Genomic DNA, 26,793 nt, shown 5'->3' with positions numbered 1-26,793 from the left:
AACATAATAATGTAAGAAAACTAAATAAATAATCATTCTCACCAATTTCATCCCACAAGCAAGTAAGATCCCGAGTCGGGCAACAAAAAACTTGTTTATACAAACTTAACACTAGTATATAAAATTCACGCAAAAGTTTTTAACACGAGACTTTTAATTCGTCATTTTAATTATATTTTTTTAATTCGATATCAAATACACTTTCAAAACTAGTCGTTTGAAATCCATTACATCCAAATAATTAAATCTAAACAGAACCTAAGATAATGTTTCGATTGAAATGATTTAATTTTATAATTAGAAAAGTATTTTAATTATCAGGGAGATGTTGGAGCGTTTAAATTTTCGAACTTCCATAAATAATTGTTTTGTTTATTTAATTCAGTTTTGCTAGTCTAACTCTTCTTGAGTTACAATAATTATAATACAATATAGTTAACCCAATCGAATTAATTTTGAGATTTTGGTAAAAAAAAATTATTCACCCTCTAATCAATCTCCCGATCTGACAAAATATTTCTATTGTAAGAATTTCTCTAGAACTTAGTAAATTATTCTTGTGTATATATATACTTCTGAATTCAAACTTGAGGTATGTGTATCTTAACAAAGAAATATTATTTAATTGCAATTATTCACTTAACGACTTTATCCCTTATATATAAGCAATACCTTACAAATAGTATGATAATATGAAGCCTTCCCTCAATAATACCCAAAAATCTCTACATTTTTTTTAAAAAGGAATTGAAACGTCGAGAATGGCTTCCTTTCTAAAAAGAATACCCAAAAATCTCTTCTTATTTTTTTTTTGAAAAGGAATTGAAACGTCGAGAATGGCTTCCTCTCTAAAATATTTCTCCGTTTTACTCCTCTTTTGGGTTGCTTCATTGTCATTATTAAGTCTCGCATGTAATTCACACACACACACACACACACAAAAAAAAATTATGTATATTTATTAAACATTGAATTAATATATATTCTCAATTTAAGAATCATCGACTAGAACGCGTTTTCCTTTTATTTGTTTTATTTAATTTTATGTTTTTCTCCACGATTAATCATTTCAATAAATTTACCAACCTTTTCCTTAAATTCTGATTAATTAATTAGGCTTTCGTTCCAAACTGTTTGGTAGCACCGTCGGGTGAGTTTTGATTTTATTATTTTTTATTTTCGGTGAACAAACAATCAATTTGTTTAACTATTACTAGAGAAGGGTAAAATAGAAAATCTACATTTGTTCATCATCAGTGTCACTAATTAGTATTTTTTTTTTCACACACGTGTATAGAATATTGGATAATATAAATTTTTATGTTCTAATTCATATCTTTACAATCAAAACCAAATTGAAAAACAAAATTAATAAAATATATGTATAAAAATTTATATGGATTATTTTAAATATATTTTAATTATTACTCCTTTAAAATAAGAGAGGAAGTTAAAAAATAATAAATGTATTTTAGGTTAAGAAAAAGGCTTCACCGTCAATACCAAAATTAGTGTCTAATTTTTTAGATTATAAATTAAATAATTGCTATAATAAGGATATTTTAAAATTTGAGGGACCAATATAATTTTTTTTTAGATCTTAATCTATGGGTGAGGACTCAGAACTCGAATCTTACACGAGAATAGCAGGATGAGATCATGGGAGCTAATGCTGGGGAGGGACCAAGATATTACGTTTACTTAATTAAATATCTATTTCATAAATGTAAACTTGGAATCGGTGGTATAAAAAATCAAAATTGCAATTCCAATAAAAATAATGAGATATTGAATGCTTGCATTGATTGTCGAGCAAAGGAAATAAATGTTAGATCGTTATTTCAATCTTCTCATTATCTATAAATTTTGTTTCAATATATAACTATGCATGCTAAAAAAATGTATAAAACCGTGTACATAGACATAGTTGCAAGTCTTGGTCACACACATGCTTGCACAATTTTACCCCTCAAAAAACTTAATCCTACAAGTTATTATTTGATCATCTTTCCCCATTGCAACACATGCAAAAATAACACCTCGAGTATTTACTATTTATTATACCCCGCCAACCAAAAAAGAACACGATGACTTTTAAATTTTCTTGGAGAACTTAATTAATCCAAGAACAATATCCGATTTATAATGTATTATTGTCCCTCGATCTCGATCCCCATGCTATGGCTTCTGCAACTTCTATTTCCCTTTCCTTTGTTATGTTCTCACTTTGATGGATATCAGCATTTGTCATCATCCTAGAGGAGGGAATGGCGTCGGGCAGAGACTGTTCCGTTTCAGGTTCCTCCCAGAGGTAGCTAAGGGCAGTCACCACGTCGCTCATAAAAGGACGAACCGACGTGTCTTCTTGGAGACACATAGCTGAAATAGCAATTGCTTGGTTGAGGCTTTTCCTCGGAAATTCTCCTTGAAGTAAAGGATCAGCAAGTTCTGAGAATCTGTGTGGTTCTTTGAATATTGGTTCGGCCTAAACACCAAACGAAAAATTATATTCATTTTCTTTTCTGCTACTCAAATCTTTTAAACGATGTTTTGAGTACTGTAATACAAGTATTTTGGCCAAGCAAAGTTTTTTATGAAACAAAAGGAAATGTAAATTTTACCCATTTCACCAAATTATGTCGCTCGCCTCGCCTCCTTGTATCGATGGCTCGTTTTCCGGTGATCAACTCTAACAGAACGACTCCGAAGCTATACACATCCGATTTCGCGGTGAGATGACCGGTTCTTTGATACTCAGGGGCACAATACCCGTACGTACCCATAACTCTCGATGACACATGCGTCTTGTCGCCCACAGGTCCAAGCTTAGCTAGCCCAAAATCAGAAAGCTTTGCATTGAATTCCTCGTCGAGCAATATGTTGGATGATTTCAAGTCACGGTAAATCACCGGTGGGTTCGCCTTATCATGCAAATACTCTAGGCCTTTTGCAGCATGCAATGCTATTTTCATCCTTGTGAGCCAAGGTAATGGAGTAATGTGCCTTGCTGTAATGTCTGCAGGAATGTGACAAAAACAACATTATGGAGCGATATTAAACGTGCAATGCTCTTGGAAAACAGAAAAAAAATTATCGATACCGAGTAGATGGCCTTCGAGAGATCCCAATGCCATGTATTCATAGACCAAGAGTCTTTGTTCTCCATCAGCACAATAACCGATTAGATTTACGAGATTTTGATGATGTAGAAGGCTTAACATCAAAACCTCTACAAGAAATTCTCGGTTTCCTTGTAGCCCGTTTCGGTCTAGTTGCTTAACAGCTACAATCTGAATTCAAACAGCCCAAAAATCGCCTCAACAGCAATAAAAAAGACGATAAGTTCATTGATGTTGATCTGATCAATATAAAAAAATCTTTGTACCTGGCCAGCTTTATCAAGGCGTCCTTTATAAACACGACCGAATCCGCCCTCACCGAGCAAATTTTCTTGCCTGAAATTTTTTGTTGCCGAGGCCAGCTCCCTAAAGGTGAAAGTTTGAGCCGCGATATTCTTGTTGTTACTATCTTCCCCGGTGGCACGCCTGTTGTTTGTAGCTTCTGCTGTAGTCTTTCTTTGATTTTCTGCAGAGAAATTCGGAGCATTTCAAATTCCTTTACAATATCGATAGTAGAAATAAATTTGCGATGAAAAATGTTGAAGGCAGCAGGGTTTGCATGGCATGCATACCGGGCCGTGGCATTGGCTGTGACGGAGTATGAGGCTGTGGCCGCCGCTGTGGAGACGGTGGTTCTCGACGATGATGGGTGGAGACGGGAACTGTACTTCTTGTCCCTTTATTACCACAATTCTTGGATGCTTTCTTCTCATGGGACGAAAAGCAAGAAAAACATCTCATAATCGCGGCCTTCAAATTACAGGGAACACAGCAATCCCTGATCAATACTTGAATATGATTCTTTACAACTAACTTATAAGGATTATCTCGGATCATAGGATTTCCAATGAATCTTTGTCTTCCCAAAAAAAAATTCTATTTTTGATTATAAAAGCCCACAAATATGTGGATAATCCCTCGAATTTAAGAGATTAAGAGAGAAGGATGATATCTTGATCTTCTTTGTATCAATAAGGGCAAGAAGCCATATGAAGAATGAAGGGAAATGGCTTTTATTTTTGTTCTCCCAAATTGTCGGAGAAAATGGAAAGAGTGGCAGAGAAAATATGAAGAATGCTCGATGATTATACAATGACGCGGGGAAGACCGATTTAGTTTTATGGATATCTCTAGTTTGACCAAATTAAATGAAGCTAGATTCAATATACATCATTTCACGGAAATTTTTGTGTAATGTATAGCCATCAAAATTTGCAACTTTTCTAGCTAAGACATTCATTGATTTTATTGGATATCTTGCTACCTAATCGATTGTCTTATTTAAATATTTTTCTAACATGTTAATTGATATTTCTTATTTAATTAAATAAGAAAATTTTGCAATTTTGATTATATATATTTTTCTTTGAGTTTTTGGTCCATATATTACAAATTTCATTTTCAGTCATGTATCTTTTAATTTTTTTACGATTTTAATCATTTTTGCACATGAGCTAATATGTCATTGCATAGTCATTATCACATAGGTGCAATACTAGCTAGTGTCACATCAATGTAGTATGGGAAAAGGAACTAAACTTGCAAAAATATCAAATATAACAAATTAATTAAAACAAAACTTTAATGGATTTAATGGAATGTATAACCAAAATCGTAAAAAAAGGCACAAATATTGCACATGATCAAAATTGTAGTTTTCTCTTTAAATAAATTAATATAAAAATATATAAACGCTTAGTCAGGTTGGATGTGGATGCAGCTTATAAAGAGGGATTTCCTAGTTGTGCAGTTGGTGGTGTGATTCGTGATCATGAGGGACAACCGATTTTGGCTTTCGGAGAATTGATTGACAAGGCCCAATCTGTTACAATGGCCGAGCTTTTTGCCATCCAGGTTGGCTTGAAGGTTGCTAGGCAGCACAACATTCAGATTCATCAAATCACCTCGGACTCTCTTCTGGCAGTGCAAGCAGTCACAAGGCCAGAAGAGGATCTTAGTTATGTGGGTTCAATTGCTACGGATATTAGCATACTTTTGGAGGCACTCGAGAGCCCTCATCTTATTCATGTTAGGAGATCGGCTAACCGGGTGGCTCACTCGGTTGCTGCTTTTGCTTTTTCATCCTCCTCTCATTTTGTTTGGGAGCATGGATCTTTTCCTTTGTGGTTGATTAAACTTGTAATTGCGGATTTATCTTCTTCTTAATAAATTACAAGATTTCAGCTGTAAAAAAAAAAAACATATACTAACTGAATCATAACATCATCACATAACTTCAATATTATTATTTCATATCTGTGGAGCTATATTTGCAAGGCACATTGGTTCATCTCTGTTTTGTTCTATAGAAGACATCTTCAGAAATTTTTTAAGCAGTGGATGGTTTTGGCTTTTGGGTTTGTGTCACATGCATGCGCCTTTGAGAGCCTATCTTATCAACTTTAACTGTAGCTTTAAGCTTTAATTCTTACGAAATATAAGATTTGACTAAAGAATATAGCTATCACATAAAAAAAAACATCAAAAGAATTGTAGAAAATTAATGAATATGGCAAGTAATTATGCTCAAATGATAAGGCGAGCTATTGAATAATATAAATTTATTATAACATCTTCACGTACAATTTAGAGAATCATATGTTACAGTATCTATATGTTTCATCAATGAGCCGAAACCGCGATCTTTAGTCCTGCATTACAATTCCCTGGGAAGCTATACTTATTAAATAGCTATTTCCCATCGACAATTTGACCCTATCCCTTCCGCTAATTCACATAAGGTGTGCATCTGTTGAATCATCAAAATCAACTGCCACCCCCATGTGTAACGAAGGATCATAGTTAAAAACTACAACAAGATAAAATGGTTGATTGGATTATATAATGAAGTCTGATCTTGGACGGTACTATATCAATACAGAAATTCTTGGATTACAAAGTCAATGTGTATAGAGAGCCTTAGGGGCGACATTTTTACATAGTATATATGTAACCTGCCCGGAAGTGATGCATATCAGTCCAGTTTCCAATGCTGAAACTCCGGCCATAAGAATCTCCCAGCCTCAGATCAGTAGTTGCATTAGCTGCACGAAACTGGTATATGAGAGTTAAGTGAAGAAAAACGAAGGCGAAAACAACAGATTTTCGAGCACTGTTTCTTCCCTGGTACGCGTGCATTATTATTATTATATATTATTATTATTATAGTTTTCCGTTATTTAAAATCCAGGGTGATTTTCCATGTCAAGTGTCGATCCTTTTATATAGTTGGTTGTGGTGAGGGAATCTGGCCTTTTTTTAAAAAAATAATATAAATTAAAAACTATTTATTAAAATATTACAAAATTGAAACTTTTATGAAAATAGCGCAATCCAGACATTTTTTCCTACTTATTCTAATTTTTTTTTAAAAAAAAATAAAAAAGTGGGTCTCAATCCGTGACAGAGAGTCATGGATTCATTTGCATAAATTTGCGCAAAATTCTTAAAGGTTGTCACGGATTTTTTGTTTCCGGTTGTGTTTTTCGACTACGCTGCATTGGTTTATCGAGCATAAATAATTTTGAAGTATAAGATGAGAAAGTGTACCTCATTTAAGAAATGATATAATCAACATGATTACATGCGACGGAGATGAGGAAATGATTCAATCATATAATAGTTTGTCACACTTGACATGCAAATTATAGAAAATAAATAAGCCATTTTTGGAGCTTATTCCATTATGAACTTTGAAACCTGAACCACTCCCAACCATTTATGGATTTCTTGCTTATATACACACATGAAAAACTACCATATTAGTTACATATATATCTTTTTGTGATTTTGACCTCCTATTTTGTCAAATTTCAATCTTGTTCATTATCTTTATTATTTTTGTAATTTTCTTTTTTTTTTCTATGTGTCACCGATTTGAAATATGACACCGATATATGTCGTATTATATCAGTATTTTAAATGAAAAATGACTAAATTATAAAAAAAATAAAAGATATATAATTAAGAATGAAATTTATAATATAAAAGGCCAAATCAGAAACAAACTTACTATCGAATCTCATTTTCCTTTGAAACATATGGAACCGACAATATGTAAGAAAAGTCTTTGTAGGTGGGGTTACACGCCTTCGAGGTATTGACTTGGTCTCCCAACAGGTTGTCATTAACATAATTATATCGATTATCAAGTCATTAAACTATATCAATTTCTTAATGACGATGACTTGAACTCATCTGTCATCAAGATTTCACGTTTGGAACAAGGTCTTGGGTTCAAACTCCAATTGTAACAAATCCTTCTCCAGACAAAAAAAAAATAAATTTCCTTAATAATGGTCATAAACACAGATATAACATTCATAAATAATTCTTCCCATTTTCTCACTTTCCCGTTTTCTGACTATGCTACACCCTTTTTCCTCTACCCATTCTCACATTTCCATTGCATTTCATTTGATCTGACTATGTTACACCCTTGAGTGAGAGTCCATAACTATCGAAATTGTTTTTCCATAGATCTTTATTTTCGGGTTTTTAAAAAAAATTTAGATGCGAAATTTGTGTAAGACATCGTTTTAGGTAATTTTCCAATAATGATACGTTATCAGAAGATAGGACAAATTAAAAATTACACATGTATTTATTGAAATGTAATTTCCAATCTTAATTTATCTCCATTTTATAAAGTTTATATATTCCAAAAGTAAATTATTAAAGATTGGCCGTGATTATGAAATGATGAGTCAATGATAGTTTTGTTTTCTTTCTAACAATTATGAAATTGATGATAGATTTGGCATCAGCTTTTATGTAAGTTGGATGCTGTTTTAAGAGAGAAAAGCGAAGTACGAAGACGCAATTCGAATAATTGCTGAGTCCGTCCAAATACTAAAGATTGAATATGGCACTATTTGAGTACTCCCCCCCACAATTAAATTCATTAATTTCTGACACGCCAGCCAGCCCTTTTCTCTACTATCACCTTCCATTTTATTTATCTACATTATATATTATTAATTAATTTTTGAACATGTTTATAAACAATATTGCATATATTACAAATAATTAGACCAGTCATTACATAATACAATATCACAAAAGATTCATATATAATAATAATATCATTACATACAAATATCATATCATATAATATAATTAATATGGGGTGTCTCTTCTTCAATTCTATACAGTGGTGCCCATAAGAACAAAAACCAACAAATTTCTGGACCAGGACAGCTATAAGCATTAACTTTGATGGCGACTGAGAAAGACCGATGACAAACAATTTAATAATATCTGTAAATTATGATAAAAACTTGTTTCAAATATTTCTTCCAATAATCCTCCAATTACAGGACCACATGAGCAGCAGGATTATCAGTTTCATGTGGAGAAATCTTTCTTGATTTTTACCTGTTTAATTGGAGATAGGGTTCGGCCCACTTGGAACTTCATGCTTGTCACCTGCTACAAACTCATCTTTCCTAGATTTTGGCTGCTTAGCATTCTCTTTCTTTCTTGGGTGAAACTCCGCTGTTTTAGAAGCAGCGGACGAAACATCTGAGAAAAGGGTATCGGTGGCCATTTTCGACGAGGGATTTGAAGCTGAATCGGCTGCAGAGTTCGCAACTGCGGAAATTATGAAGAGAATGAACAAGAACTTGATGAAAAAACGGTGGGATGTCGCAGAGATTTCAAAAATTGTTGCCATGCAAATCGGAAAAATAAGCCACCCCCCCAGAAGTCCAGATGAGATCAATATCCATTAACCAGATGCGAATGCACGCACCTCAAAAGCAATGAAGGAGAATTTTTTCAGAATGGAGAAGAAAAGAAAAGGGAGCAAGGAGGGAGAAGAAGCTTCAGAAAAAGTGGTGGGATGTAAAGTAGGGTTTGAAATTCCATACGCGATTTTTGGACTAAATTTCGAGATATAATTCAATAAAATGTACAACTTTATATATGTATGTATATATGGAGACTGGAGCAATAATTTATGTGACCCGTATAATTGCCCTTGTGTGGATCCAATAATAATTTTGGGATGCGATTTTTTATTTGATACAATATATAATAAAAATATTAATTATAATATGTATAAGAAATATATAGCACTAGCTCAAAGCAATTTTAATTTTTTCTTCTTCCTATAATAACTTTTTTTTTTTGCAATTTTATTTTTTTCCTTCATCAAAAAATATGTTAGCGATATCTGATGTCATGTAAGTAATTATCAAATCGTGAAATGTACTATGATACCACAATCTACTCCTTTGGTTATGCTGTCATTTATATAATTCATGTCGTCAAAAANATGGTGGTCGGCTTTTCTTCTTTCGGCCAGTTACTAAAGAAAACATTTATTTGACTTAGGTTACACCTCTGCTTTTTGCTAATTTATCAAATTAAAAACGTCACTTTCTATTGCCATTCGAAGTCTAGGTATTAAGATAACGTTCAATTTTTTTTATTTTTTTTTCAAATGCTCTCTACGTATATTAATATTTAATTATTCGAATGATAACATTTAGGTCAATATTCTGTCATCCTGATGTAACAATATGTCAGTATGTATGTGCTAATTTTATATATATATATATATACTCTAAAAAAAAATTTGTTATAGTCATTTTTGTACATTTAATGAACTTTAAAGGAGAGAAGAATTCATAGAGTCGAACATAATAAAATAAGAAATTGAAAGTAATTATTGCCAAGAACCTCTCCCTAACTTGATCTATTAATCGTTTACAACAACTTGAATCATTATTTATGAACACTATTTTCAATCGACATATATATAAAAATAAAAATAAAGCAAAAGACCCCACTTTTTTTTACCCCCGACAATTTGGTAAGATTGGTCAATAAAATTATATTCATAATAATAATTAAATATTACAGTCTAACTAATAAATAACCAAGCAAGCAATTAACTGAAAGATCAAACATTTATTGAACAAAATATTTTAAAACATATAGTAGAAAAAAAAATTAAATAAAATTCTGGCACCATATATGCATGTACTGTAAAATTTTAGCATAAGATTCGCATATCACCACAGCTCAAAGAAAATATGCCCCAAATAAGGTCTTTGTCTCGGACATGGATAATTCACGGGTCCCAATTAAACAAATTGCAAACAAACCAAGTTCCCTTATCTTAGTGACAAGGATGAGGCCCAAGATTCTAGAGGTCTTTTGTTTGAATCACACCTATTTCGTGAGGTATTTAGTTAGTTATAGGTTTAGATAAAAAATAAAAATAATAAATAAATAAATTCTATTACATTGAAATTATAATAAAAGGATATTTTAAGTTAGAGTTGGACTCCAGTGGATCGGAGTTTGAAATAACTTGACGTTCTTGATAACCTCACACACAATAAATTATCACCAAATATAATAATTATAATTTTTTAAGATTGATTTAAATTGTTGGACCGAGCCCTTGTTTTTTTTCTTTACAAAAAAATTATAATTGATCGGTGGTAATATCTTTAACTGAAAAACATGTCAAACTTTGTGTTTTGATTAATCTACCTAATATAAACAATTATTAAACCAAACATAAATTAAAGCCAAATCCTCGAACCCATGTGACTTTTCGCCATGACAAATTGTTCCGAAAGTCAAAGAGGCGGACCAATATTGAGGAAATCATGTCTCTAATCATAAAAAAATTATTAATGATTTTCAACTTTTTATGGACAAGGCAAATTTCACAAAAAATAAGGTGATGTCGTTGTGATCATATATATTATTTGAAATTTTAATTTTTTTTACGATTAATTAGATAACAAAATTGATTTTATGTATCAAGGTTTTATAATTTCAATTATTTTATATTTAATAAATATGTTTAATAATGAAAGCAAAACCGTGTCTATGCTATCACGTTATAATGTTGTAAAAGTCAGTCGTATTTAATCAATTGTTGGACTTAATAGAGTATGCACTTGTTTAAAGGAAAACTAGTCATTTTTGTGTTCATCAATTAATTTTGGTCACAAATATTACTATATTTGAGATACTAACAACGACTTCTATGGACAAGACAATTGTTTGTTGTAATTTTGTTAAAGTGACAAGCGTTCAGTTCTACAATTGATACTAATGTCAATATCACAGGTTCGATCATCGTTAATTGCAAAGAGTGCGATTATTGAGAAAGTAATTGTTAGATAAAATAATTATCTCTACTAGATAGAGCAATCGAAACATGATGTTTGAGCTTTTGTACGATTTAAAATTTTGAGTTGTATCATTACCACCAACTAATACTTTTGCTTTACAAACATTTGGTCATACAACAAATTTCGGTGTTCCAAATTAGAAATCTCAAATGGTCTCATTTTGTTTAAAAATAGACGCAAAACTAACTTTATATTCACACTTTAATATTGTAATATATCAATTACATTTAGTCACTTCTCCTTTTTGTATTTTCAATCAATATGATACTGAAAGAGTATATATTCAAATATTTTATTCTTCTATTATGAATGTATAATTATTATATTATTTTTATGATATATAAATTATAAGTTGCATTCTTGTCATTTTTAACATGTCTGTATATATCATAAGGTTGCATAATTAATATCTAGTATTTTTTTTAGAATAATATGGGGACAAAGACTAAAAATTATTTATCGACAAGTTTATTCGATAAATATTCTGATTTTTTTATTATTATCATTGAATGGTTGTTGTCAAATCGCGGCAACTTTATTATCCTTTTAGAATTAGAATCCCATTATTATAAACACAGAATATGTGAATATTGGAAAATTCTTATTCTTTAATCTTTTCCCTAGTTAATTTTTCAGTTGGTCCATGAATTCAAGGTCCATTTTGATGGCTAGTGCCCCCATTTTCAAAACTTCTTCTTCTTTTTTTTTTTTTTCCATTTTTTGTTTTATACTCAATCCATCTATCCTCGATCAAAATGAGCCACGATTTCAAAAGTTTATTTAATATATTATTTTTATAAATATTCGTAATTTGAAAACAACTAAAATTAAGTTAATAAATATCTATATTCTATTACAATAAATAAGAATTATATAGAATAACAGTTTTGGTATCATAATACATTTTCAAAAGACCATATTACCCGGAATTTAGAAAATCAAAAAATTATTATAGATCATTGAAAATTTTAGCAATAGTAAAAAAAACTACCTATTTAATATTTTAATTAATTATCAAAAAGTCTAATCGCATTTTTAAATTTTAAAGTTGAATATAATCTTATATATTTTCATATAAAATCACGTAACACCAAAAAATAATTAAAACTAATTTAATTACACACACATGTCAACATGATTGCTTATATTTTATTAAGACTAGTTACTCTGCACACGCGATGCGTGTGTACAGATTTTTTTATCATTATCGATAGACTAAAGTGAAATTTGACAAATTATAGAGGAACTAAATGGATATTTGAATTGTTGAAATAAAAAAAATAAAAATAAAAGTGTTTGTTGAAATTTTAAAAAAAAAAACAAAAAAACAAAAGTGTAATATTAGTATCATATAAGGATAAAGTTGGAAGAAAAAGTTGGTGTCCTTCCTAGATGGTTACCATCATGTGCTCAACTTTAATAAAAATAGAATATATATATAGTGAGGGTGTTGAAATATTGAAAAATCTTCCCTTGGAGATCGATGCTCAATTATGCCTTAGGATTAATGCGTTTGATCACATTTCATTTCATGGCAATGTTGGAAGTAAAAATAAGATTAGAGTTTAATAACTTTTATACAACATAAAAAATTCATTGCCCCAATTACACAAATACAAAAACTTATGTGAGATAGTCTTACAGATCAATTTTGTGATACTAATATTATAGTTAGTTCATCCGTAAAAAATATTAATTTAATGCCAAAGCAACAGCTGCTATATTTTTCTCCAATTTTTGCTTATGAATTTGCTTCTTTCATAATCTTCGACTTTCCTACACTGAGAAAGATTATGACACATGCCACAAACTTCGTTCGAAGAAAATCCTCAAAAGCAAGATCCTCTTTTCACTTTTATATATATGTGAAATTGTTTTATTGAATCATTTATGTTTTTTTTCTTCTGATTTTGATCATCTATATTATTAAATTTTGATCATCTATATTATTAAATTTCAGTATTAGACTCTCCATCTATCATCATTGTTTTTTTTTTTGTTGTAATTATAGGTTTTTTCGATGTGACACTTATGCAACATCATTGCAGTTCTAATTTAACACTTAAATATGTAGTGCCGGCGTGTCGCATCAATACTCCTGATGAAAAAAGAGTAAAATTACAAAAACATCAAAAGATACTAGACAAAAATTGAAATTTGATAACATAGAATACTAATGATAAACATATATGACCAAAAATAAAAATTGACATACATATATNAATATTGTCCTCGATTCTGCATAATTTGCAGTCCCACTAGAAAGTAATCAACGTCCAGCTTTCTTAGTTAGGTAATATTAATAAAAATCCAAGTAACACAAAACATGCCCAAGGAGACGTAATTGAAGACAACCAGCATACAGAGGTAACACGATATTTTTTTAATAAAATATAATTATATGTATATCGGTGAATTTTGCACTAAAAGTTTATGTTCAAATATATTTTTTTTTTATAGTATCATGTCCAAAGTCTCGATGAATCCATATTTTTACAGAATTTATATCGCACATACGCCACCTATTAATTAATGTAATAAAATATATTATATTATAATTATAATTATAAAAAAATGTTTAGTTTGCTATTTTTTGGAAAAATGATTGTGATTTTTCATCCACCATATTAATAATGCCATTTTCTTCCCTAACTTTTGGCTTCACGTTTTTCGATGATCACTTTGATTTTATGTCAACTGCTTGTTGCATACATAGAGAGACAAATCAAGCCAGCTAATGATTTGTCTTAATAGAGGTCCAAATTGCTTTCATTATTGGTATTTATCATTTATCTCTTCACTCAGTCGATTATGTCAGTTATATCACATTAGATCAAGCCGTTAATGAGATGCTAGTCTTATGTTATTATTCAAACTTCATATCCGATAATCTTTATTTATTCGCAAATGTCAGATAAAAAAAAATCATAGAATTTGCTATGACCATTCCGTGTAATTAGGATTTTGTTAAAGATTTTATGTAGAGTTAGTTGAGAAAAAACCTATTTCAATTTTTTGATATTGTTTCTATATACAGGTTATATTTCTTTTTTCACACGTCCAAAATTGAGTGGGTCTCATGTGAGACCGTCTCACGGATCTTAATTTGTGAGACGGGCCAACCCTACTCATACTCTTAGCATAAAAAGTAATACTCTTAGCATAAAAAGTAATACTTTTTCATGAATGATCCAAATAAGAGATCCGTCTCACACAAATTTTTGCCTCCAAAATTTATGATTCAATGTCTATATTTTATATTATATTATATGCTATTTTATCAACTAGCCCTACTCATTACCTACTCCCGTTACACAAAATAATTTTTCTTTTTAAAACACTTATTAAATAAGGTAAAATAGAAAATTTAATTGTGAACTTTGATTTTCCATTAATTTTTTTTAAAAAAATTTGAAGAAGGAAGTAAATATTTGGAATTTAGAGTTGAGAACTCCCAATTTAAAATAATTATTTCGACATGCTAAGACCTCATGATCAATTATGATGGAGAAGTACTCGTCTCTATCATTTAGGACTTTTAGGCACAGATATGATGAGGTAAAAAAAATTTAAAAAAGACTATTACATTCATCCCAAATTATTGGCTTCTTAGAAAACAATAAACGAGTCGTACATTTAGATAAAAAAAAAATTCTAACAATCCTTGTTTTTTCAAAATAAAGACTAAGAAAATCTTGTGATTGCCAACAATGGAGACCTCATTTCAAGAAAATGTTGGGCCTGAAATATTAATCAGGTTAAAGTAAAGAAGTTTCTTTGAGAAAGATCATGTAATGTGTGGTGTAAAGATGGTGGGGCTCTAGGATTATCTTCGGAAATTTACTTTTTATATTTTTGTGATCTTTTCGAAAGAATTATTAGCCAATGCATGTCGTTTTCCCATTGTCACCCACCATCGATTGACAAATCAACTGCGAAACACAGGTTAAGGCTACTGTGCAAACGACTGGAACAAAATTTTAGCTTGGAAATTATTTCACACAGCTCATTTCGAGTTTTTTTTTTAAAAAAAAGGTGACATCCCATCATGCGTTTTCTTAATGAAACGTCGGGTAAAAGTAAGTAACGATAAGATAAAAATAAAAGATTTGGAGAAATAACACCGCCAAGAAAACGACGCTTTCAATCGATTGCAAACCTCATGCATGTGCAATAGACTTCTGAAAAAAGTGCCAAAAACCATAATCTTTAGGCACGATATCTTATAATCTTCACCACGACTTTTCATTCAAATAAATTTTCAAGCTTGCAAGACGAGATAATTAATATCATTTTCAATTTTAACGATCATGGCAAGAATATTGTTCCTACTCACAAAGTACGAAAAGCTGTGTTTTTTTTTTTTTTCAACAATTAAAGTGACAAAATAAAAAGCAAATATCACTTCAAAATATCAAAATTACCCAAATCACAAACTAAGGAGCTCGTAATGGACAACCAAGTTATCGATTTGATATGGTAACACCTAAGAAAGTTGCGAAGTAATAAAGGAAAAAAAATGACGGGATGGACAACTCTGAAACAAAGTAATGTATTGTTTTTACCTCACTTCCATCGCAAGGACTGTCGAATTCCAGAGTAGATAAGCACTAATGACCTCCCTATCAAGCTGACCAGAAAGAATGAAATTGCATCACTGACTTTAGCAACATCCGTTCTTACAAATGGCATGGTGATATCTGCCAGTTCAAGGAATAGACTGAAATAGTACCTCCTGCAACATTGAGAGTCATCCAACTTTTTGCTCGAAACATTGAGAGCTTGGCTTCTTAAAAACAGAAGTTGCATTGACATTTGAGAAATATAACAGCTCTTGAAATGGTAATAATTACAAAAAATAGCTAGAATTCAAAACCTGAGTTTAAGTTGAATTTCAATCAGTAGTATGTTTAGAATGACAACCAGCAACATATTATAAGAAAATGTTGCTCGCACATCTGAAGATGTGTGTATATGCACGCGCGCGCGCGTGTGTGCGTGAAATGGAGTAGAACATACCACCCAGTCAAAACCCTTAATTCCTTGATCCTTTTAAAAGGTACAGAAACCTGGTTGATCACAACAAAATGCAGTTCTGATGATACAGGTCCTGATCTCATCAAACTGAAGTGTTTCCACCAAATAAAATTTTCGGCCTCATTTGTGTAGGACTTCTCAATGGATAGGCTTCGAAGTGTGCAAAGTTCGAACCTATCTTCATACATAGATACAATTGCTGCCATGTTTTGATGCAACCATTGGTTCAATGTTCATGAGAACCAGAGATTCGCACCTTAAAATCTACAAAAACACCTATACTGTAATGCTCGCATATCTCAATGTTCTACATTCCAGATCGTACAGTTTTAGCAACTTTGGTCCCCATGTTAAAACTCATGGTAATAAACAGATCTCATTGAGTTTCTACACAACTTGGGGCCGGGTGCCTACAAAGTCATGATTCTGAATGCATGCCCAATATGACTCACACAAATTGTTCAGAATGTTATGAATAACAACTATAAACAAGAATAACCAACTGCCTTCAGTAAATGAAAAAAAAATTTAAAGGTATGGTCTAATCCAAATAATATGTGGGGAATTTGATTTTAATGAACACAAACTCATTTCTCATAAAAATCAATTACTTCATGAGAGAAGTATGGAACAACTCTTCAGAAAAGAACCATTATGATGAAAAGCATTTTCAAAGAACTTAAAAAACTGACACAAGTATCTGAAGATTTGTATAAAAATGACAGGCCAGGTGAAAGATAAATTCCACCTCATTGCGCAATCGCTGAAGTGCTCTAGTGGATAAGGTACACAAGCTCAAGCCAAGGTTGTTCATTTCATTAAACATGCTACTGTCCACAGATATAAGCTCCAAATACGTGCTTGCAATGCCATCAGCCAACGTGATCAGCAGATCTTCTAGTATTGCTACTCCATGTCGTCATCCTTATCAAACAAAAAGGGGCAATTCAAAAAACTGTGGATCCTTGTCCAATGCATATGCAATCTGCTTCTAAAAAGAGAATGGATTAGGCAAGCATTGCAAAAGCTATTCTCCTTGCACTATCCATTACCTGTGATTGTGTGCATCAATATACGCATATCATATAAAACAACTACTTTTGCTCGAAATGCTAGAGTGTTTACAACCATTAAATAGTCGTGAGGACCCAAGAAACGATAAAAGGCAGATCCCAAGGTGCCGTATCTGATTCACTCTAACATCAAATTAAAACGAAAAATATTAGCTCCCAAAAGAACAAAAGAAAATAAAGATTTCGATAAACAACATGCAAAAGGCAGGGTAACTTAACAAAAAAATTAATAGAGACACACATGAAGAAGTTTATCAAAACAAATCTTAGGAAATCAGGAACCCATACAGCCACCCAGGCCATGTTTCTACGTGGCAATGGAAGATACAAAAGCTATCCTGAAGTTATTTTCTATTAACAATCATACTTCTGTGTGAAAGGAGATAATAAAGGAAATGAAGAAGATTCTCATTTCAAAAAGGCAACAGGGGGAACTAAAATAAATGCACATCAATGCTTTCAAATTAAATAACCGGTTTGCAAAGAAACATTTTCAACCTTCAAAATATTTCAAACACTATTTTATTACCTGGAAGACCCAAATTTAAGGGCATATGTCAATTCCACATATAAATCCTCCTTGCCAGACTTTCTGTAATTTGAATTAGACTGTCATAGGCACCAAATTTATTGACCACCAAAGAAGGAAGTTCCTAATAGTGGAGGAAACGAAATAATATTTACGCTTATCGAAGGAATTTAGAAAGCTAATTGCAGCAATTATGTGTACCAATTATAATCATGAGGTAACAAACCTTGTCAGGTTTTCGGGACACCAGTCGAAGTTCATCTTCCAGCCATGCTTTACATAGATTATGGCTGCAATTCAGAATAATTTCAGCAAAGACAGAGGAAAAGTCCTCGGTTGACTTTGAGACACAGTTTGCAGAAATATTTGACACCTAAAGAAGAGATTTATTAACCCTCTGTTCAAACCAGAAGATTAAATATCGAAGGGGGAAAAAGTGAAAAATTACTAGCGTCTTTGGTCTGTGCAGGTACTAAGAAAAATCCAAGGAAAACTTCTTCCCCTTAACCAAAATCCTTTTAAAAAAGGTTTGCAATTCCTAACAACACAAACAAGGAATGCAAGTACACGACAACAAGAATAAAGTGCCTGCCTCTTTGTTGAACCACTGAAATGATGTCCATAGCAATCTTATTCTGGGACCCACAGCAACAGGACACAAACTAGACTGCCGTTTTGTATTGTCTCCTTCAAATTCTGAAAGTGTTTCTCTTAAATCTACCTCAACATCAATAGCAGATAAGGAATCCATAAGCTTGCCTTTCACAACATCCCACGCAAACTGCAAGTAAACCTTATTATCATTGGTCATTTCACTGCAATCAAATAAACCAAATCATAAAACGGAATATAACAGAACCCTATTAATATCTAAGCAGAATCTTACACACAAAAGATATAAACCGTGATGAGATTTCGATAGTTAACCTTCCTTACCCACCCAAGGAAGAAGAGCTTTCAGGGACGACATCATCCTGGTATCTGCTTGTCGCATTATTATTCAAGTACTTTTCACTAGGAATTGCTCCAGCAATAAACGTAAGGATCATACTCTCCAACAGGAGGACCTGGTCCGCAACAGGAACCCAGTCAGAAGAATTAGCACCATCAGCACTCACCAGGGCACCCAAGCAAATTAAGAGTCTTGGGATTTGGAATTCCATTTGACATGCTTAAGCATGGAGCAATGAGGTCGTGGGCCTTCCACAGAGATAATTGCTCAACTTTACAACTCGTACAATAAATATTCCTATAAATTATCAAGAATCGATACAAATGTAAAACATCATTTAATGAATATATAGCTCATAGTTAAATACGCTTGAGAATTTAAAATAAAAAATCCTACATATACATCTAATCCAAGTTTTCCCATGACAGCACAGCATTTCCAAACAAGCACAAATACATACATGAGAAGAAATATAATCGAAGTTAAACTGAAAAGACTGATGTTTTATAGCAAATGGAAAAAAAATCTATTGGTTGACTACAACACAATTACACTTATTTCAGCAGAATGACTTCAGCGAAAAAAAGTCGATCCAAGTGATGACAAAGATTTTATGCATATTAGGAGGATACTGAACAAACTGAATATGTAAAAGAAACCTTTGAGTTGGCACATGAGAAGTTTTTGTCAGCAATAACGGCTCTTTTAAAAAAAATTCATAAGCTTGTAGCTTGGCAATGGATGGAATAATTGCACATACTGCCATGAGCAGAGTCTCTTCCTATGGATTAGCTTAATAAATGACTGGTATGCATTGTGGCAAAATGCTCAGTTCACGCCAGATTTCAAATTAGCGCCTGCAAAATTAGCAGCATTGAGAATTGCATTCATGATTCATGAATCACAAAAAACTTAAATTTTCAGGATAAAATGATGCTGCCTATGCAGACAAAGTTATAATTCAGATATCAATAGCCTAATGAAAACCCACTGTAAAATTGAATCATGTTAAGCAAGAATAAAGTGTAAGAAATATGACACATGTTAAAAGAAGTAGCGTGTACAAATTGAAATTGGCGACGGCCAAGAAAATTTATATGCGTACCATAGTTGTCAAAAGCGCGAGGCGCAAAAAAGCGCTCAAGTGTCTTGGGGCTTCAAGCGCGAAGCGCAAAGCGAAGCGCACGCTTTACGGAAAAAAGCGCAATAAACAAAATATTATCAAAAAAATCAAAATAAAATCAAAAGTCCTTGAAAATGTAATAGATGAAATATCAAATGTCATTATAATCGTCATCTTCATCTTCCAAATCTACGTCACGCCACAATAAACAAAATATTATCAAAAAAAACAAAATAAAATAAAAAGTCTTTCAAAATGTGATAGATGAAATATCAAATGTTATTTTAATCGTCATCTTCATCTTCCAAATCTACGTCATCAGCCCCATCACTTGATTTGTATCCATCAGTATCTTCTTCTTCTTCAGTTTCNAAATGAAAATTGTATTGAAAAATATTTTGGTAAATCAATATTCACATTATGCTCATATTAAATTATATTGAGTTGTTTATAATTTAAAATGAACATATCAAGTAAAATGTGAATATAATATTATAAAATATTTCAGATGTTCACAAATGAACAAATAATCCTCACTTTATCACTACTCTGATAAAAGAGAAAAACTGATGAGGAGTCCACATTTTTACGTAAATGTGATCCTCACTTTATCACTACTCTGATTGAAGAGAAAAACTGATGGGGAACATATTTGTTCATATTAAGTAAAAATGTGAATATGAAGTTATTTAATAAAAAATTTTGGCTTATAAAGATTCACATAAATGTGGATAATTAAGTTGAATAATAATTATAAGGTGACGTAAGAAAACATGATCTGGGGGAGTTCTTCATAGATCGGTTTAAACTGCCTTGACTAGCAACTGGTCTCCCTGAAGAATGTTGCTCTGACTAGGAGTTAGGTATTTAAAGGGCCTTAGCACTAACTATCTTTCCTGGGAGCACTCTTGGAAAATGTTGATTATGTTACTAAATAATTATTATATAAAGTATTAAAGTAAAGCCAAAATTTTGTCCAATTTGTCCGGTGAACCGTATAATTTTAAATAATTAAGGAATAGCCACAGCATCCTTAATTATGGAAAATTATGCATTAAGAGGATTTGGATCACATAATGGACAACAATTGTAATTAATTATATAAACATAATAAATTTTACCCCACATGGATTTTTATTATATTTATATAACTAATTAGGTTAAAATATCAAATTATATTTTTCTTAATTTACCCACAGGAGTTAAGGAAAATACATTTTGATAGTTTTATCATAAAGTTACAGAAAAATCTTATTGAATTAAAATTTTAGCCCACAGACAAATTTTATGTCACTAGATTTTTATAACATGAATTACATTTGTAAAACATGATATTGTCTCAAAATTTTAAGCATATGATATTTTGTGCAGTTATGCAACCTGCGAGTTTTTCTGATATGAAATGTGACATTCCCGAAATAAAGGGTGATAATTATAAAATATGGAAAGAAAGAATTCTTCTTCAATTAGGGTGGATGGATATTGATTATGCTATACGGAAAGACGAACCATTTGCTATTACTGAAAACAGCATTCCGGATGATGTTGATCTTTATGAAAAATGGGAGCGATCTAATCGACTCTGCGTAATGTTCATAAAGACCAAAATCTCTGCTGGTATGCGTGGTTCTGTTGACCAACATAATAATGTCAAAGAATTACTGAAGGCTATTGATGAACAATTTCAGTCTTCAGATAAGGCACTTGCGAGCACCCTAATTATGGAATTCTCTTCATTAAGGCTCACCAGTGTGAGAGGTGTGCGAGAGCACATAATGAAAATGCGGGACATAGCGGCTCGGCTCAAGACACTTGAAGTGGAAATGTCTGAAACTTTTCTTGTGCACTACATTTTATGCACTCTTCCACAACAATATGGACCCTTCAAAATTTCCTACAATACACATAAGGATAAATGGTCAATCAATGAATTAATGACCATGTGTGTTCAAGAGGAAGGAAGGCTGTTGATGGAAACAAGTGATAATGTCTTTATGACTACACAAGGAAAGTATAAGAAGCAAGCCAAAGTCAAGGGAAAAGGAAAAGGAATAATTCCACCTCAACCTGACATTAAGAAAGAATCCAAGTGTTTCTTCTGTAAAAAGACGGGACACATGAAGAAGGATTGCAATAAATTTAAGGACTGGCTTGAAAAGAAAGGTATTCCTACTTCATTTGTCTGTTATGAATCTAATATGGTTAATATGATTTATAACACATGGTGGATTGATTCTGGTTCTACAATCCATGTTACAAATACCTTGCAGGGTATGCAAAACCTAAGGAAGCCAATAGAAAATGAGCGGAGCATCTATTCAGGAAACAAGATGTCTTCGCATGTGGAGGCTATTGGGACTTGCTGCCTAGTGTTGAATAGTGGTTATATTTTAAAATTGGAAAAGACATTTTATGTTCCTAGTTTTTCTAGGAATTTAATTTCGGTTTCAAAACTTGTACCCCTTGGTTATTCATTTCAGTTTTTGGATAAATCAATAAATTTGTTTTATAAATCAAATCTTATTGGAAATGGTACAATGGTTGATGGTCTTTTCTCTATTTATTTACAAAATAATAACACCACTATGCATGTTCAAGGAGGTATTAAAAGATGTGTTATAAATGAAGATTCCTCTATATTATGGCATCGGAGATTGGGACACATCTCCATAGAGAGGATTAAAAGATTAGTAAATGATGGAGTACTCAGTACTTTAGATTTTACTGATTTTGAGACTTGTGTGGATTGCATTAAGGGAAAGCAGACTAATAAGTCTAAAAAGGGTGCCAAGAGGAGTACAGAAATATTAGAAATCATACATTCAGATATTTGTTGTCCAGATATGGACATGCAAAGTCCGAAATACTTCATCTCTTTCATTGATGATTACTCACGATACATGTATATCTACATGCTTCATAATAAAAACGAAGCACTTGAAGCCTTTAAGGTTTTTAAGGCTGAAGTGGAGAAGCAATGTGGAAAATATATTAAGATCGTGAGAACTGATAGAGGTGGAGAATATTACGGTAGATACACTGAGAATGGACAAGCACCTGGTCCGTTTGCGAAGTTTCTTCAAGAACATGGGATTGTTGCCCAATATACTATGCCTGGTTCTCCGGACCAAAATGGCGTAGCTGAGAGGAGAAACCGAACATTATTGGACATGGTGAGGAGCATGTTTCTTAGCTCTAAACTTCATAAATCTTTGTGGACTGAAGCTCTTAAGACAGCTGTGTATATATTAAACCGAGTTCCAACCAAGGCTGTCCCAAAGACGCCATTTGAGTTATTTAAAGGTTGGAAACCGAGTTTGCAACATATACGCGTTTGGGGTTGTCCTTCTGAAATAAGAGTTTACAACCCACATGAAAAGAAACTGGACCCAAGAACTATAAGTGGATATTTCATTGGGTATGCCGAAAAATCCAAAGGGTACAGATTCTATTGTCCATCTCACAACACTAGAATTGTGGAATCAAGAAATGCAAAATTTCTTGAAAATGACTTGATTAGTGGGAGTGATCATGACATAGTTTTTGAGAATGATCACATTAATGCACAACCCTCTTATTCAAATGACAGATTGATTGTTATTCACACCCCTCAAGACCAAATGGGTGTTAGACAACCAGTTATTGAAGTTCCACAAATCGCTGATGAAAATCCAGTAGATCAAGTTGTTAATGAAGAACAACAAGAAATTGTTGATCAACCAAACAACCTTAGGAGATCTACTAGAGTAAAAAGATCAGTTATATCTAGTGATTATGTTGTGTATTTACAAGAATCGGATTTTAACATCGGAGCCGAAAATGATCCTGAAGCGTTTACACAAGCCATGAGTTGTAATGAGTCAATACTATGGTTTAATGCTATGAAAGAAGAGATGAAGTCTATGGCAGTTAATGGAGTCTGGGATCTTGTTCAGTTGCCTGATGGTGTAAAAGCCATTGGATGTAAATGGGTCTTCAAAACAAAGAAAGACTCATTAGGCAACATTGAAAGGTATAAAGCAAGACTCGTTGCTAAAGGATTCACTCAGCAGGAAGGAATCGATTATAAGGAGACTTTTTCTTCTGTATCTAAGAAAGATTCTCTTTGTATCATTCTAGCATTAGTTGCACATTTTGACTTAGATTTGCAACAAATGGATGTGAAAACAGCTTTTCTTAATGGAGAACTAGAGGTAGAGGTTTATATGAAACAACCTGAAGGATTCTTCTCTAGTAATGGTGAGCAATTGGTTTGTAAGCTTAAGAAATCTATATATGGATTGAAACAAGCCTCCCGTCAATGGTATTTAAAATTTCATGATGTTATCTCTTCATTCGGATTCGTTGAGAACCCCATGAATCAATGTATATACCAGAAGGTCAGTGGGAGCAAGATATGTTTCATTATTCTATATGTGGATGATATATTACTTGCAACCAATGATAAGGATTTGTTATATGAGGTGAAACAATTCCTCTCTAAAAACTTTGATATGAAAGATATGGGCGATGCATCTTATGTCATTGGCATTAAGATACATAGAGACAGAATTCGAGGTATTATAGGTCTGTCTCAAGAAACCTATATCAACAAAGTTTTAGAGAGATATCGGATGAAAGATTGTTCACCAAGTATAGCTCCCGTTGTGAAAGGCGATAAATTCAATTTGAGCCAATGCCCAAAGAATAATCTAGAGCGGGAACAAATGAAAAACATTCCTTATGCTTCTGCTGTCGGAAGCTTAATGTATGCTCAGGTTTGCACTAGACCTGACATTGCATTTGTTGTTGGGATGTTGGGAAGATATCAGAGTAATCCAGGTTTAGACCATTGGAAAGCTGCAAAGAAAGTAATGAGGTACCTTCAAGGGACCAAAGATTATATGCTTATGTTCAGACGAACTGAGAATTTGGAAGTAATTGGCTACTCTGATTCAGACTACGCTGGCTGCATTGATTCAAGAAAATCCACTTCAGGATATATTTTTATGCTAGCTGGTGGAGCTGTATCTTGGAGAAGTGCAAAGCAGACATTGACTGCTACTTCCACTATGGAAGCTGAGTTCGTATCTTGTTTTGAGGCAACCTCACATGGTGTATGGTTGAAGAGTTTCATTTCGATGTTTAGAATCATGGATTCTATATCTAAGCCATTAAGAATATATTGTGATAATTCAGCTGCTGTTTTTATGGCTAAAAATAACAAAAGTGGTAGTCGAAGCAAGCATATCGACATTAAGTATTTAGCCATACGAGAACGTGTTAAAGATAAGAAGTTACTTATCGAGCACATTAGCACTGAATTGATGATTGCGGATCCTTTGACTAAGGGCATGCCACCATTGAAATTTAAGGATCATACAGAAAGAATGGGACTTGGTTCCTTTATGTAATTTTGTTGTAAGAACAAATTTAATGAAACTATGATGTAATATTTTCTCATATTTGTTGTGTACACATTCATTGATTTGAGAAATATCAATAAAGTTGGACCTCGAATAAACATAAGGTTTATTCATTAAGTTATACAGTTTGAGATACATAATGCATTGTGATACATGGAAGATAATACTCGCTTCTAGAGGAACTATCGCCATGATTCATGTATTCTGTTTTCTCCTATGGTAAATGAGATATATGTGTCAAGTGGGAGAATGTAATAAATATGACACGTGTTAAAAGAAGTAGCGTGTCTAATTGAAATTGGCGACAGCGAAGAAAATTTATATGCGTACACGACTCTCCTTCTGAATCTCGGCTCCCGCAATAACTCATCGATGGTATGAGAAACGCCTATAAATAGAGCGATTGAGGTCCCTAAGCACACACACTTCATAAGAAATATACACCATCTATCGAGAGGGTGGAGTGCTTAGAAGGCTTCAACCGAGAGGAAAAGCAGAGAAATCAAAATTTTCAATAGCCGGAGGTAATAATCGATCTGCTTCCGCATATAGTTTTATCATGTTTATATAGGTGCAGAAACATGATTTTTTTTAGAAAAAATTCTAACATAAAGCAGTTGCACGAGAACAAGAATTTTCTCATTTCACCATTTTCTTGCGCCGAACAGCAGGCACGGTTCAGAGGTGTCATCCGCTTTCCAGCATTAAGCCACAAAAATACATTGAGCCACCAAGTTTATGCAAAATGTTACACAGGTAGTAACAATTTCAGCAGTAATGCTCAATGCCAAAAACATCAAATTCCAACGTGGTTCTAGAGGAACATACATTTCCCATGAAGAAGAGAATAAATTAAATCAAGCAAAAAAACTCTAACCCTAAATTCAACGTAAACGAAAATGCAATAGATAATTGGCGTTTTGACAAAAAATTACAGAAAAAAGTGTACATCTTACATGGGAATGGATGAGGATTGAGTGCGCGCGAACCCGTTTTCCGCATGGAAATTTTTTCTAAAATGAAAGAATTATCTGACCAATGAACATATTACACATATTACAAGAGCCGAAGAGCTGAAGATCCAGAGGACTGATGAGGTCAACAAAATGGCTGAGTTGGACCGAACTACGGTCCAGGTCCAGGTGGTTTGGACCAAACCCAAACCTTGATGCCTGGTCCGTCCAATTAGCCCCACAATCCATTTAATTCGAAATTTCGAATAATTAATTTGTTTATTATTTATTAAGTCTTCGGTTTTCAATTTTCTAATCTAGAAACAATTACTCTATTCATGATTATTTTAACAAAATTCATTTATATTTATGCCATTATTTTTAATAATACAATGTGTATTTAATATACTTTTTAAAATAAAAACCCAACAAAATTAATATAT

General features: G+C 32.5%; 3 protein-coding genes across 3 annotated transcripts; 1 reads left to right on the top strand and 2 right to left on the bottom strand.

The window, feature by feature from the left end:
• Positions 1-1,894: 1,894 nt before the first annotated feature.
• LOC140990886 (probable serine/threonine-protein kinase PBL25) lies at positions 1,895-4,180 on the bottom strand. Its single transcript, XM_073460726.1, has 5 exons — positions 3,692-4,180; positions 3,386-3,585; positions 3,101-3,290; positions 2,622-3,016; positions 1,895-2,485 (listed from the first exon to the last, which is right to left on the bottom strand). The coding sequence occupies exons 1-5, from the start codon at positions 3,954-3,956 to the stop codon at positions 2,141-2,143; spliced, it is 1,395 nt and encodes a 464-aa protein (XP_073316827.1). The 5' UTR covers positions 3,957-4,180; the 3' UTR covers positions 1,895-2,140.
• Positions 4,181-4,703: 523 nt separating this feature from the next.
• Positions 4,704-5,285, top strand: LOC140973096 (uncharacterized). The gene is made up of 2 exons (XM_073435672.1): positions 4,704-4,719; positions 4,840-5,285. The coding sequence occupies exons 1-2, from the start codon at positions 4,704-4,706 to the stop codon at positions 5,283-5,285; spliced, it is 462 nt and encodes a 153-aa protein (XP_073291773.1).
• Positions 5,286-17,061: 11,776 nt separating this feature from the next.
• Positions 17,062-26,449, bottom strand: LOC140990875 (uncharacterized). The gene is made up of 7 exons (XM_073460715.1): positions 26,354-26,449; positions 19,529-19,726; positions 18,854-19,166; positions 18,510-18,732; positions 18,144-18,290; positions 17,918-18,041; positions 17,062-17,511 (listed from the first exon to the last, which is right to left on the bottom strand). The coding sequence occupies exons 3-6, from the start codon at positions 19,078-19,080 to the stop codon at positions 17,946-17,948; spliced, it is 693 nt and encodes a 230-aa protein (XP_073316816.1). The 5' UTR covers positions 19,081-19,166; positions 19,529-19,726; positions 26,354-26,449; the 3' UTR covers positions 17,062-17,511; positions 17,918-17,945.
• Between the last annotated feature and the right edge of the window lie 344 nt (positions 26,450-26,793).

This window comes from Primulina huaijiensis, chromosome 1, assembly GCF_012295235.1.
Source record: "Primulina huaijiensis isolate GDHJ02 chromosome 1, ASM1229523v2, whole genome shotgun sequence".
NCBI lineage: Eukaryota > Viridiplantae > Streptophyta > Magnoliopsida > Lamiales > Gesneriaceae > Primulina > Primulina huaijiensis.
Note: the sequence above shows the minus strand (reverse complement) of the source record. Positions and strands in the feature narration are given on the sequence as shown.

Bases quoted from the DNA above. Each gene is read 5' to 3' on its own strand.
- LOC140990886 (XM_073460726.1), bottom strand. From the start codon at position 3,956: ATGATCCGAGATAATCCTTATAAGTTAGTTGTAAAGAATCATATTCAA. The intron at 3,291-3,385 runs GTACAAAGATTT...GTTTGAATTCAG, and splicing joins GCCTTGATAAAGCTGGCCAG to ATTGTAGCTGTTAAGCAACT. The intron at 2,486-2,621 runs GTAAAATTTACA...TTTGGTGTTTAG, and splicing joins GACATAATTTGGTGAAATGG to GCCGAACCAATATTCAAAGA.
- LOC140990875 (XM_073460715.1), bottom strand. From the start codon at position 19,080: ATGGAATTCCAAATCCCAAGACTCTTAATTTGCTTGGGTGCCCTGGTG. The intron at 18,733-18,853 runs GTAAGGAAGGTT...ATTTGATTGCAG, and splicing joins AGCTCTTCTTCCTTGGGTGG to TGAAATGACCAATGATAATA. The intron at 18,042-18,143 runs GTTTGTTACCTC...CTCCACTATTAG, and splicing joins TGTCCCGAAAACCTGACAAG to GAACTTCCTTCTTTGGTGGT.